The 13,468-nt window shown below is 53.4% G+C and overlaps 1 protein-coding gene and 1 long non-coding RNA gene across 12 annotated transcripts in view; one reads left to right on the top strand and one right to left on the bottom strand.

Moving 5' to 3' along the window:
• Nucleotides 1-232: 232 nt before the first annotated feature.
• Nucleotides 233-13,468, bottom strand: part of NR2F2 (nuclear receptor subfamily 2 group F member 2) — a 91,704-nt gene continuing 78,468 nt past the window's right edge. The window contains exons 1-3 of one of the 4 annotated variants that reach the window (XM_037145093.2): nucleotides 12,382-12,718; nucleotides 4,025-4,552; nucleotides 233-1,382 (exon numbers count right to left, since the gene is read on the bottom strand). In XM_037145093.2, coding sequence (XP_037000988.1) covers nucleotides 1,108-1,382; nucleotides 4,025-4,552; nucleotides 12,382-12,424 — 846 coding nt within the window. In that variant the 5' untranslated portion in view covers nucleotides 12,425-12,718 and the 3' untranslated portion in view covers nucleotides 233-1,107. Of the gene's footprint in view, nucleotides 1,383-4,024; nucleotides 4,553-4,794; nucleotides 5,095-6,125; nucleotides 7,138-12,381; nucleotides 12,719-13,468 lie in introns of those variants that run through there. The other 3 variants (XM_037145092.2, XM_037145091.2, XM_053658918.1) reach the window with 3 other exon arrangements.
• The window catches only part of LOC119049133 (uncharacterized), a 124,471-nt gene continuing 122,356 nt past the window's right edge, over nucleotides 11,354-13,468 (top strand). For 7 of the 8 annotated variants that reach the window (XR_008390408.1, XR_008390407.1, XR_008390405.1 and 4 more), the window contains exon 1: nucleotides 11,522-11,764. This is a non-coding gene — a long non-coding RNA (uncharacterized LOC119049133). The other variant, XR_008390403.1, reaches the window with a different exon arrangement.

Below are 13,468 nucleotides of genomic sequence, written 5' to 3'. Positions count from 1 at the left end.
ATGTTGCACTTAAAAAAAAAACCTTCAGTTTTTTTTTAAAACACAAACTGTAAACTCTAAGATACTGAATCAATCACATTACCTATAAGTGCCAACAGTGTTATTTTGTCATGCTGATTTCAATGGTATTTTTTTTAAAAAGGGAATATCAACAATTATAATACAAAGGGTTTGCAAATATACAAACAGATATAGGATTTTCATAACAATTCAAGAACTAAGCGGGACCCAATTCAAATTACAAAAGTTCACTTTTTTATTGAAAACCTCAGCTTGTGTCTTGGACACACTCCTTGGCTGCCAATAAATTCCACAGTTCATTCTCTTTCTTAAAATATTTTTAAAAAGCTAGGTTTGTCTTGGTGTCTTTTTTTTTTTGGAGGGGGGCAGGGTAGGGGCAGATGAGTGTTGTATGTGGTTCTTCTGGTTCTCAAATTAGAGTGCTCAACTTCACCTAAAATTTTTTATCACCACCTTCTAAGTGCATTTCTACCACCTTTGAGTTGCCTTTTAAAGTTTTATGTCTCCCTATGGTATTTTCATGGACTCAGTTTTAATTCTTGCAGAACATATATTTGAAGGATACACAGTTTTTCAGAAGCCAAGATTATATCAAAACTTATTATAGAACCACAGAATAAACTGGTTTGCAACCAGGAAAGTACAAAAAATAACAGCTAGAAGTACATCGACACAGGACAATTAATAATTTGGAAAAAAAAAGAAAAGACTTACTTTCTCCATTCTGCTAATTTTCTCCCAATCTCCTTAAATGCACTTTTAGCAATAGTTTTCAAAAATTTACCAAAAAAAGAAAAGAAAAAGACTAATTTCCTTTTTATACAAAAAAAAATGATAAGTAGCAAGTTGTTCTGACCGACACAAGAGGCTTTTTTTTTTTTTAATGCATTCTGTAAAAGTTCATTTGACAGTCTTTTTATGTTTTGGGAATTCACAGTCCATTAAATTCTTCCCCTCTCTTCTTTTAGCAAACGTGTAACATCCTTTTATATCCTTTCTCAACAGAAGGAATTTAAGCAAACAAACCAGTCTTTTGCCTTTTCTTTCTCTCTGTTTCACTCCCCCTTCTGATTTTGATTTTTTTTTTTATTGAATTGCCATATACGGCCAGTTAAAACTGCTGCCGGACAGTAGCATATCCCGGATGAGGGTTTCGATGGGGGTTTTACCTACCAAACGGACGAAAAACAATTGCTCTATGACTGACGAGGAGACCGTGCGCAGGGAAGGGAGGCGAAGCAAGAGCTTCCCGAATCGCGTCGGTTGGTTGGGGTACTGACTCCTAACATATTCTTCCAAAGCACACTGGGACTTTTCCTGCAAGCTTTCCACATGGGCTACATCAGAGAGACCACAGGCATCTGGAAGAAAGTTAAAAAAAAAAAAGAAAAAGAAAAGAAGAAGAAGAAGAAAAAGAAAAAGAAGAAGAATTCAGTCATCAGATTAAGAGGTTTGAGACGGGTCACATGAGGTGTGTGTGTGTGTATAGCCCCAACCGGAGTTGGTGCCAATGCCTAGGACTGAAAACTTGGGGGGTGGGAGGGGGAGGGCAGGAGAGGGTCCTGGGGTATTTGCTTTAAAAATTAAACACACCTCTGCGCTGCCACAGGCTTGCACTGTCCCAGTCCCCAGGCTTGGTCCCTGGGAGGCCCAAGCAAAGTGCACTGGGTGAAATCTAGCTCAGGTCAGTAAACAGAAAGACAAACAGATGAAACCAAAAGTGCCAACGCTCCTCCCTCTCCTCCTCTGTAAATAATAGTTAGGCTTATAATTATATACTGGGGAGAGGGGGCAGCAACCTGGCCCAGCCCCGAGGAATGGCATCCACGACCCAGCCTCAGATGGTCCCCAAAGAGGGCGACTCATTTTTCTCTGGTCTTTGAAACTGATTTAAGTGGCCCTTTAAAACTGATCTTGTCAGTTTAGCTCATTGAAGGGCAGCCATGCAAACTGTGATCTCTCTGTTCATTTGAGCTGTGTCTTTCCCTCCTTTCTTCTCTCTCCCTTTTTCTCCTACCCCCCACCCCTTTATTTATTTTTTTTGAAACCCAGGTCCCTCCAAGAAGAACCCCCCCTTCCCGTCATCTCCGGGAAAACACTTTTCTTTTTCTGATAGGTAAAAATACAATAAGTGCCTTTGAAATGAGAGGCTTCTCAGGAAAGGCGGCACAGGTTGTGACCTGACCTTTGGGGACTCCCCAGACAAGACTGGGGCTGAGGCGGACACACTGTGCATCTTAAAACAGGTCTTGGAAAACAGCCACCCCACCTCCGCCCCCAGAACCAGAACACACATGCAATCTCGTCATGGGGTCCCTAGGACTCCGCCTGCCTGGCCACAGGCTGCACGGGCGTCTGTGGACAGGAATTAAAAGATCTGTTTGCGTTAGACTCCTCACCCTCTGAATCAGATAACAGGAACCTTTATCTCTTGGTGGGGTGATTTGCATTCCCCACGAGGGCCTCTTACGTTTTACAAATAGTCATAAATGAAACTGCTGCCACAGCATCGGGCATTTCTTTCCTTGGAAGACCAAGGGGAAGGCTAAGAGCGAACAATGATATCGAGAAATTACCAGCCAGCCATCCCCGGGGTCTGGGAATGTGGGCTGGGTGTGGGGTCGTGGCACCCAGCGGAAGGTGGCTGGGAAGGAGGGCACCCTCCTGCCTGGACGTCTGCATCAGGCAGACGGACCAGCTCTGACAGGTCCCCGGAGCAAAAAGAATCCAGATTCAAGCCTGTACATACAGCTCTGGCCATTGCCTTTTCATTGATTACCTAAGGACTTTGGAAGGCAGGATTTGGGGGGTGGTTCTGCACAGGGCGGGTGGGGTGGTGGTGGTGGTGGTGGATGCATGAAGCAGCCAGGCATAAAAGACTCAGACCCTGCCATGGTTTCAGCTGGTGACTTGGGTCCCCAGATTGCCCACAAACAATCTTTGTGTCACTGCCATAAAGCTCTCTCCTGGTGTCCTGACTCCCAGCTGGAAGAAGGGTGGGTGACCAGCTTCCAAGCCCTACCCACATCCACATGGTTGGTACGCTGAATTGGGAACCCTTCTTCCTTCCCAGCCTTGACAAAGGGATCAGATGACAACTCAGAACCAGAAGGTGGGGGCAGCGACACCCACCCACCCCCTTGGGCCGGGCTCAAACCTAGCTGGAGGCAGCCAAAAGGCTCAGGTGTGGCCCAAAGGGGAGAGCCAGAGACTTTCAAAAATCATTTGGCCTCAAGAGTTCATTAATACTGGATCTATTACTTACTCACACAGGTTAAACTACACGTAAACTAATTAGGCTTCATCCCGTAGTCTGTGACCGTTTCATATCTCTGGCCACCTTCACGTCCAGCTCAAATTGGCAGACACTTGGGGTTGTTTGAAAATTGCCTTAAGTGTTTGCCTGGGCTGGGGAAGCAAGAGGCCGGCGTCTTCAACCCCCTGCAGACACTCTGAAGAGTTATGCTGGCCCCTTTCTTCCTCTCTCCCCCCTCCTGGCAGTCTGCATTGTTTTACTAAGAATATGATTTTCAAGACTGGTGCCCTCCACTTGGATCTGCCTGCGGAGTTACCAGGCAAGCTTCCCCCTGCAAGACCATGCCAGGACCGCCCGGTGCCCAGGGGCATCTCCCAGAGGCTAAGCCAGGGTGATGGAAAGGACCAAGGGGGAGACAGGCTTCCACAGGCTGAGCTGGCCCAGAGGGTCCTGGTTCAGCGGGGTTAGCAGAAGCACACACCCCAGCCTGGCAGGAGGGCAGCAGGCCCCGCCAGACAGCGTGTGTGCCTGGTCCTGCAGCCCAGCCTTCCTCTCCTCTCCCAGACAGGCCTGGTGGGGCCCAGCAGCTATTCAAAGTTCTCCTCCAAGTGGCACTCAACAATTTGGCCTTCGGGGGGGGGGAGGTTGTAGGGGGGGGGCAGGCTCGCTCTGGGGACTTTCCAGAGGTCTGGGCCCTAGCTCAGGTCTTGGGACCCTTGGGCATGAGAAGGTAAGGCTCCTTCCTACCTGAGGTGAACAGGACTATGGCCTTGAGGCAGCTGTACTCGGCGGAGTCGACGTGCAGGGCCTTGAGCTTCTCCACTTGCTCTTGGAAGATCCGTATGTGGTCCATAAAGGCGACCACCCGGTCGGCAGACATGGGCGAGGCGTGGAGGCCGGCGGCGGCCAGGAGCGGGGCGACGTGGAGGGGCATGGAGCACTGCGCGGCGTTCAGCACGAACAGCTCGCTCCAGGTGAGGCGAAGCAGGGCCACCTGGTCGGTGATCTGCAGGTCAGGGAAGAAGGGGATGTTCCGGGCCCACTCGACGGCGCTGAAGAGCATCCGCGCGGCCAGTTCGCAAATGTTCTCGATGCCCATGATGTTGTTAGGCTGCATGCACTGGCTGCCGAAGCGCGACGTGGGGTAGGGCTCGGCGCGCAGCAACAGAGAAATATATCCCGACAGGTACGAGTGGCAGTTGAGGGGGTCCCCGTTGGTCAGCGCAAACTGCCCGTGGGTCGGCTGGGTGGGCGGCATCCTGCCTCTCTGCACCGCTGTGGGGAGGAAAGAACACACGTCTTAGTTAATGGCCAGCCTTGGTCCCCAGCGCCCCTGGCAGGGCCTGACCCAGCCCGACCCCCACCTGACCCAGACCCCGCACCGCGCGAGAACAGGCAGGCTTGCCCCTCCGACGAGTGCACCCGGGCCACAGCCCCGGGAGTCGCCGGGAGCCCCCGCAGCGGTTCTCTCCAACCACCACCCAGGCCAAGTCTGGCGGCCACAGCGGCGCACTTGCCTCGGAGGCCCGCTCGGGGCTGGGCCGCCGAGCACCCAGAATTGGCCACTTTGCCTCGGGGTCCCCGGCGCGGTGGGCGGGATGGAGCATTCTGGGGGCATCTTTCTTCTTTACTGCTAAACAGCTGATATTTCTTATTGATTGGAGGAGAGGGAGCGGGAGGGGCGAGTCTGGGGGTGGGGAGGGAGAGATGCTTTTGCAAAAGACACAAGGGTTCACCCCAGACGGCCTGTGGCCGCCCCGGAACGCCTCTCCCCCAAAGCCTGCAGCCCCGGCCCTGGCCCAAGCCCCGGGCCCAGTCCGGCGGGGGTCTTTCGGGCAGAAACGAGCGGATCGCTGACGTCTGGCGGCAGCCCGATCAGTGTGCTCGCAGAGAGGAAGACAGAGGGAGAGGGCGGAGAGAGAGAGAGGCGGGCCGTGGCGAGAGGAAGCCGGGGAGCAAGCGGCCGGCGCAGCCCGCGCAGGGCCCGGGAGGGCCGGGGAGAGCCGGCGAGGCTCGGGCTGGGGCTCTGATCTGACGCTGGCCGGGGACATCCGCGCTCCCAGGAACACAAAGAAAGCCCTGCGATCGCTCGTTCCAACCCGGAGCCCGCGCCCGGCGCGCCATTGGCCGAGCCCGGCTCGCGGTGCTCGGCGAATTTTCGATCACAAAGACCCAACTCGCGCAGGGCGAAAGCAGCCGCCGAGGGCCCTCGCCCACCCTCGCCCTACTCCCTACCGCACTCTCCTCCTTTCAAAAGTGAAAGGAAAAAGGGAAACAGAGGAATTTTTTTTTTTTAGCAGAATGTTAATCCACGGAGGGTCACATGAGCGCAGCCCGGGCGGTAGCGTTAATACGGCGAAGTGCATAAAATTGCCATTTGTAATTTGAACCTCCTGTACAAAAGTACAATCTCAGGTTGATTTTTTTTTGAGAGGGTGGGGGCTGGGGAGAGGTGGGGAGGAGGGACATATGTTGAACATGCAGGGAAAACCAGGAGAGAGAGGGAAACTGAGAGGAGACAGAGAGAGAAGTAAACCAGGCTTTAAAACAACAACGGCAGCAAACACCACCCCAGCCCTGGCAGAAAGGCGAACTCGAATGAACTCGCAATCCACGCAAAGAACATGAAACCGGCCCAGAGAGAAAGTGGAGGAGATCAGTCGGCCAAAGCATGCGCGCCTGGGGGCTCTGGGTTCCAGTGCTGAACTTGCTTCTAGCATCAACCCCCTTTGGAGCTGCAGTGGAAGAGCCGAGCAAGGGGTCCAGGGTCCTTACCCAGAGCAGGCTAGCCAAACGCCCCCAGGGCCCCGGGACCCCAGGCGAGGGGGGAGAAATGAGAGGCCGATACCTTCCCGTCTCATGCCCACTTTGAGGCACTTTTTGAGGCGACAGTACTGGCACTGGTTGCGGTGGTGCTGGTCGATGGGACAGTTCCGGTTGGCGCGGCACGTGTAGCTCAGGTTCCTCCGCACACTGCGCTTGAAGAAGCTCTTGCAGCCCTCGCACGTGAACTGGCCGTAGTGCTTGCCGCTCGACTTGTCCCCGCACACCACGCACTCGATGTGCTGCTGCTGCTGCTGCTTGTCGCCGCCGGGGCCGCCCTGGCCGCCGGCCGCCGTCTGGGCCGGGGTGCTGGCAGGGCCCCCTTGGCCGGGCGTCTGAGGCGTGTGCGGGGCGCCGGGCGGTGGGCCGGGCACCGGAGGCGCCTGCGAGGCCTGGCTGCCCTGCGAGCCGGGCACCTCGTCCTGGGGGTCGCGCCACGTGCTGACTACCATTGCCATATCTATGGGGGCCTCGTCCGGACTTCCTGCTCCCCTGGCTGCGGGCGGCGGCGGCGGCGGCGGCTCCCGGGTCGCGGGCTCCGGTGCGCCGCCTTTTGTGTGTGCGAGGGTGCGAGAGGGCGCGGGAGGGCGCCCCGGGTGGCTCGGGGGCTGGCTGGTTGAGGTTGCTTAGTTTTTTCCTTTTTTGTTTCTGCTTTTGCAAAGTTTTGTCGATGGCTTGTCGGGCCCGGTGTGTTTGTTTTGTTTGTGTCCCTCGGCTCAGCTTTGTTGGTTTCGGGGGGCTTTCCGCCGGGAGGGGCGGGGAAGGGCAGGGGGAGAGCGAGTGGGAGCAGAACGTGGAGAGAGAGAGGGAGGGGAGGGAGAGCTGCAAGTCGATTGTCTGGCTTCAAGACAGAAGTAGGAGGCAAAAAAAAAAAAAAATCTCTCCAAAGATCTCGCTCGCTCTCACTCTCTCCCTCCCTCTCTCGTTCACTCTCTCGCTCTCAGAGCTGGTGTGCCGAGGAGTTGGAGGAGGAGGAGGAGAAGGAGGAGGAAGAGAAGGAGGAGAGGCGACTGTCCGGGGGCCAAGTCCAGGGCAGCCCACAGTCAGCCATTCAGGAAAGCCATCGAAATCGGGAGGACCGGGAGAGCGGAGGCGCCGGTCGCCGGCGCGCCCAGGGAGCCAGGCAGGCCGGGGCGGAGGCCGGCGGCCCGCGGAGTGGCCGGAGCGCTGCCCGGGTCCGGGGGAATCAGCATGAAAGTGGTCCGCGTCCGGCGCTGCGCGGCGTCGTCCTGGCGCTGGGCCGCCGGCGCCGCCTGCCCTGGGCGCCCGGCGCGCGCCTGGCTCGCTCGCTCCGGCCGCCGCCGCCGCCCGCCCGCTCGCGCCGGATGGAGGCCGCTGGACGATCCCTGCGGGCCGCCCGGGCCGCCGCCGCCGCCGCTGCCGGAGCCGCCGCCGCCGAAGCCGCCGGGTCGGGCCCGGAGCCGCCGCGTCTAGCGCCGCCGCCGCCGCTGAAGCCGCTGCTGCCGCTGCTGCCGCCGCCGGAGCCGCTGCTGCTGCTGCTGCCGCCGCCGCCTCACACACATAGGGAAAGAGTCAACTCGCCGGCGGCGGGGGAGAAATGATAAAAGAGGGAGAGGAGGGCAGATCACCACCTAGAAGCACATCCTTCGTGCGCAGAGCGGGGAGAAAAAGACGGAGAGAAAGAATGAAAGAGGGAAAAAAAGGCAGCACGGCACCCGGAGGAAGGAGGCAACTCGGGGAGAGGAGGAGGAGGAGAAGAAAACACACACGCGCGCACGCACACACACACCGCGGAGAGAAAAGAACAGAGAATCAAAGTGATCAAATATGCTAAAAAGGGGGGCGCGGGAGGGAATGCGATTTATAGGCGCCGGGGCTGGCAGAAGTGGCTTCTCCGCGATCAGCTCACTGAGCTCTCTATATAGTGAACTTTGACACGACTGCTGCAACTTAGCGCACGTTGCCATGGCGACGGCGCGCCTTATAAGGCAGCAGCCGGGGTTGGCCTGGCCAGGCGCGCGCGCACCGCCCCCTCGCCGTCATTGGCCGGAGCGCGGCGGCCCCGCCATGGCGGCCGCGGGCGCAGCTCGGTCCTAGCGCGAGCGTCGTCTCGGCCGCTGCTCCGGGCGCGCTCAGGGCGCGGGGCGGGGTGGGGGGGGGTGGGGACGGGGAGGGGGCGGCCGTGTCCCCGCGGCCGCCGAGCTGAGGGATCGGCCTCGGGCGCCCCGGGCGCGCAGCTCCCGCGCTCTGCGCACCGCGCACCCCGCACCCGAGGTTTCCGCCCCAGCGGGGAGAGGAGCGCGGCGCGCACACAAAACGCTTCTTAAAGGCTCCGCGAGAGGCTCGGGATGGAATCGAGGACTTCGCCGCTCGCAACTTGGCGAAGCCACGAAACCCGCGGCGCGCGCACCACCCGGGACTCCCGGCGCATCTTCGTGCCCGCGTCGCCGGAGAAAGAGAAAAGTTCCCCGCTCTGCTCCAGAGGGATGGCGGGTGGGGGGCGGGACCGGGCCGCCGACCGACCCTGCGGGCAATTTCCAAACGAAAGACTGGGCCAAATCCGGGCGAGGGAGACCTTTTTCTTAATCACCTCTGATCACTTTCTTGGTTTGGTGACTTTTTCTTTTTTCCTTTTTTTTTTTTTAATTAAGAGGGAAAAAACTGATCAGAGCCTGTCTTTTCCTTGTAGGGTTAACATTTCACAGGTATGTGGCCTGACATTTTAATTGCTCACATAAAGCATCTCGGATGTTGAGAAGCAGAAATAGACTTCATCTCATTGTCATGACGCAACTGAAATAAATTTTCCTTAACTTTATCCTCTCTCGTCGGTTTTGGCTAACTCCAAAGCCAACATTCTGCCACCCACCCAGGCGTGGCGAGAAGGGAAAGACCTGTCTGCCCGCTGATGGGCGAGCAGAGGCAGTCTCCCGGTCGCCCCTGTGCACACCCTCTGCACACACATGTACATGTACACGTATGAGGTGCACATTCGTCAATGTACCCAGACAAAGACGTCAGCGACTGTGCTTCTAGGTCATACAACAGTTCAGGACGGGCTCCATTGTTCCTCAGAGGTCCTTAAAGCAGTCGTACGGTCACTGAAATACACCCAGAGATTCTGCCCCAAATGGGGAATAATAACACCGCAGCTCACAAGAACCACACACCAGCCCCAGTCTACCCCAAGAAGAAATCCAGTACAACAAGATCAACTTCATGGTCTCTGCCATTCTGCTCCATGGGCTAAAATCACCCAGACGGTTACAGGTTGTGTCTCTAAATTCTAGGGCAATGGCTTTAAAACATCAAACATCTAAAATTGCCACCTCGCCCCACGCCACCAGAACACACTGTATTCCAACACAGTAACCTTTCTTTTTGATTAGTACAAGTTAGTGGATTATGATTATTCCACATCCACAGAAGAACATTGTGTCTCCGTCATACACACTTTGTGCCGAAAACCCCTGTAAACTGGTAAGCCAACCAGGTTTATGAACAATTAAAATATTTTACACAAAACACGCCGAGCTGCAGGAAATGGGAACGCATATAAATAGTAATGAACAACCACAAGAAAGCACCTTTGATAGCTCAAAAAATCAAGGAGCTGAAGGATTTTTAAAAGAAAAATAAACCACACGTAAAACTGACAAGTGTCGATTGCATTTTGCGTTCAGTAGCCTGTGTACACACAGGCGGAACACAAGGTACGGAATAGATGGAACTGTAGGCAGATAAGGGTTAGTTTTTAGTGAATGGAAAACAAGCCCTCTTTCCACTTCATTTCTGAGCCCCTCTGAGCTCTCACCCTTTCTCTGCTGAAATCACGTATTTCATGAAAGCTGCAGGTGCTGGGATTATTTGAAAATTGTAAAAAAAAAAAAACCCAAAATATACCCAACCTATAGTGGACACTGAACTATCATAAACCTGGTGTGTAATGAGATTTTGCCACAGAGTGAAGCCAGGCTGAGAATTTCAGGTTGATTAGAGGCACAATATAACTTTCTTCTAAAGAGAACAAGAAGCATGGAAAAGAAATTATCTCAGGGAAGGATTCTCTCCCCGCCCCCTCAACCTCTATGATTCGAGAAATTGCCCAGTGCCATAAATGTCAGTAGATTGGGGGCCAACTCAGCAGAGATTGGTGGGGCTGGGGTTGAAATAGGAAATCTGAGGGGCATGTCCATCTCCACCGAATAGAAGATGGGATCATTGATTTTAGGGAAATCTTCATTTTGCCTGTTGTACAGACATGTTCATAGCAAGATCATCTTTAACAAACAAGCAGTGGGAAAATTTTGAGGAGGAAGAGCTTCCCAAGCCCACTGAGAGCTGTTTGGTATTTGATGTCTCCTTTGCTGGCCTCAGATTTAAGAGAAGAATTTCCCAACCATCTCCAACAAGACTGGGAGCTCGCTAGGGGCACAACCTCAGGGCTGCCATGAAGCCAGAAGCGTTTCACTCTGTATTTGGGCACTATTCATAGATATGCAGATGATTTCAAAGCACCAAAAAAGTATTAATTGCAATTAATTTTACTACATAGGAGGACTGCAGACTGAGAAGGGGGGGGTGAAAAAGGAAAATATTTTTAAATGTCTTCTCGAGAGATGCTCATTTCCCTGAGATAAAATAGCTCTAAGATTAACCAATAAATATCAATATATTGTTAGCATTAAAAAAAAATTCAGCCCAGGCTTTTATTGCAGATGTAAATTTATTTTAATGAGAAGAATGGCAAGCTTTGATTTGGCCGGGAGAAAGTTGGAAAAACATTTGTCTTACTCCGGGAATCAAAAGAGAAGAAAAGAAAGCCCACCCAGGAATATGATTTCATTACAGAAGGGGGTCTGACGGCAGTAATTCCTCACAGATTAAACCGCGATATGAATACAGACCCCAGCAAACGCCGAGTTTAACTCTGAACTCAGTGGAAACCAGTTCTGTCCACCAGGACTCATTGAATTCCTCCTTCCCCTCAATCTAGTCCGTGTGTGTTTTTCTCTTCCCCCACACTGGAGCCCTATGAATAGGAAAAGGGCCTTCCATTGTATCCCTGTGAACTTCCAAGTCAATGCAATTTTTAACCACTGGCTTGTGGTACTTTGAAAATCACCAGGGGCTGTCAGAGTTGGGTCCTCTGAAAAATTTACAGTGCTAAATCAGAGCATATGCTGGGAGGGAAAAAATTGCTTGGGATTGGAGCAAGTACAGTATCTGTCTGCCCCCTAGTGTAAGAGTCTTCGCTGCCTAAAATTCAACTTTAAAAGAAAAGGAGCTCTTAAAGGGAAACGACTTTAGGTTCACGTAGGCGTAGGAGAATGAAACTTCTGTACATTTAAATCTGAATAATTGCCCAGGATTTAAAATTAATTGGCTCTGGCTTGCTTGGACCGGACTTGGATCTCGCCACCTTTTGCGTTTCCCGAGTCACTGGCAGAGAGGTGATGATATCCGCCCCCCCCCAACCCTGAACTGGGTTTATGTGCGTCCCTCGCACCCCCTCCTCTCCCTTTCTTTCTCTGTCTCTGTCTTCTCTCTCGCTGGCTTTTTAAAAATGAGGACCCGTTCCTTGAACGTTCTGGACGGAGCCCAGAATTGCTCCTTAAGTCCGCCCGCCGCGGTTGCAATAGACAGCCAAAAGGTAAACGTTTGCCTGAAATCCGCACGCCGGCTCCACCACCCCGCCGGATGGTGAGTACCCTTCTCCGTCGCGATCGTCCCCCACCTTCCTCCTAGCTTAGCCGAGCGCTCGCCTCCCCGAGCCGCGGCCGAGGCGCCGGGCACAGCTCGCCTCCCTCCCTGCACGGCTGGCTGTCAGCTGCACAAGGTTGCAAAACACAGCTCAGCGGCCAACCTAACAGTAAATTCTGATACTTAGTGCGAGCCGAGCCGCCCCTTTGCTAGAAAACCCGAGTCATCTATTGCTTGGAAAAACACGCTTAGAGGACTGCCTTGCAGTTTGCTCGACCGGAGGCAATGAGTTTGACCAGACAGGACGAGGAGAGGGGAGGCAGTCTTTACGCTCCGGTTTAATCATATTTTGGCAGCTTCGCAACTGTATTCCACCCCCCACCCCCCTCCACCACACACATGTAATAAAATATGGCAATGCATTGAATTGACTGTCCCCCCCCCCTTCCCGGAACCCCTTAAACCACAGTCCCAGGCATTTCATACACGTTAGCAACCCGATTTTCTGAAAAACCCCAAGTCATCCCCAACCCCACACAGCATAAGGAGGAAAGTGAGAGAGAGAAGAAGAGAGAGCGAGCAAAAAATATATATATATATACTGTAAGCGAACATACCAAAACCATATTTGCCTTGTTCAAGGTCCCAAATCGCTTGCATCTTCCTGCTAAAAACTGGAGTAACTCTCCTTTAGTTTGGCGGGTGAAATAAGCGCTTTGTTGGACCCCTGAAAAGATGTGTCTTTGATAATTAGAGACTCTCTTCCTCCGTGTTTGCCTAAGCGATTGTGCAAACTGATAGAAAGTGAGCTCTAGCCTGCAGGAGGGAACCGGAGGCAAGGTGAAGGGAGAGCTCTTCCACCTGAAGGAAGGGCTTCTCCATGTAACTGGTGCTCTCAGCCTTGGAAGAGCCTGCGAGCTAACTTTAGAGAGAGGAGGTTTCAGAGAGCTTCCCCATAGCTGCTGAGGAATGCAAGCCTCGCCTTTAAGAAAAAAAAAAAAAAAAAAAAAAAAAAAAACCCAAACCGTAGGTAGAAGATGTCTGGAGTGATCCTTGTCTCTCATCTCATTCCTTAGAAGGAAGAGGGCCGTTGTTACACCTTGTTTGGGGCTGGAAAGACGAGACTTTAAAAACACCCGTCCAATTGGGGGGGGAAAAAAAAAAGAAAACCCTCCCAACTTAATGAGTTTAGTCGGAGGCTGGAGCGAGCGACTCAGCCTCAGCAGAAAAGCGCCAACGAGGCCAGGCTGCGGCGGGGCAGGAAGACCCGAGGCACAGCCAGATTCCACTGTTTGGGGTCGAGAGGGATGGAGGCTAAATCCTGAAGCAAGTAGGGAAGAAGCAGAGGTGTGAGAGGAGGGGGAAAAGCAGGCCGGCTCGCCCTCACCCTGGAGCAGAGTTAGATCCTGAAATAGAAGAGCAACGCTTTTCCTGGGAATCCGCTGGAATTCCCTCCCCCCCCTACTTTTCACTCAAGTTCCCCCAAGTGATTTTTCCCCTCTCCCCTGCAGGTCTGTGTGCCCCCCCCACCCCCAGCATACCCAGTCCCCATTCTAGAACTTTCCTAAAGAGGAAACCTGTTCCTTTTGGGGGGGAGGGGTTCCCCACTTCCTGCCAGCAGATAATGAATGCTTAATTTACCTTCTCCCTTCCCCCCACCTTCCAAAAATGAATAAAGGAAGCAAGACCCCAGTAACTGGAGAA

The sequence above is a fragment of the Artibeus jamaicensis genome, unplaced genomic scaffold (genome assembly GCF_021234435.1).
Source record: "Artibeus jamaicensis isolate MK-2021 breed Jamaican fruit bat unplaced genomic scaffold, CSHL_Jam_final scaffold_612, whole genome shotgun sequence".
Lineage (NCBI taxonomy): Eukaryota > Metazoa > Chordata > Mammalia > Chiroptera > Phyllostomidae > Artibeus > Artibeus jamaicensis.
The sequence above is the reverse complement of the archived record's forward strand: the minus strand, read 5'-3'. Positions and strand labels throughout refer to the sequence as shown.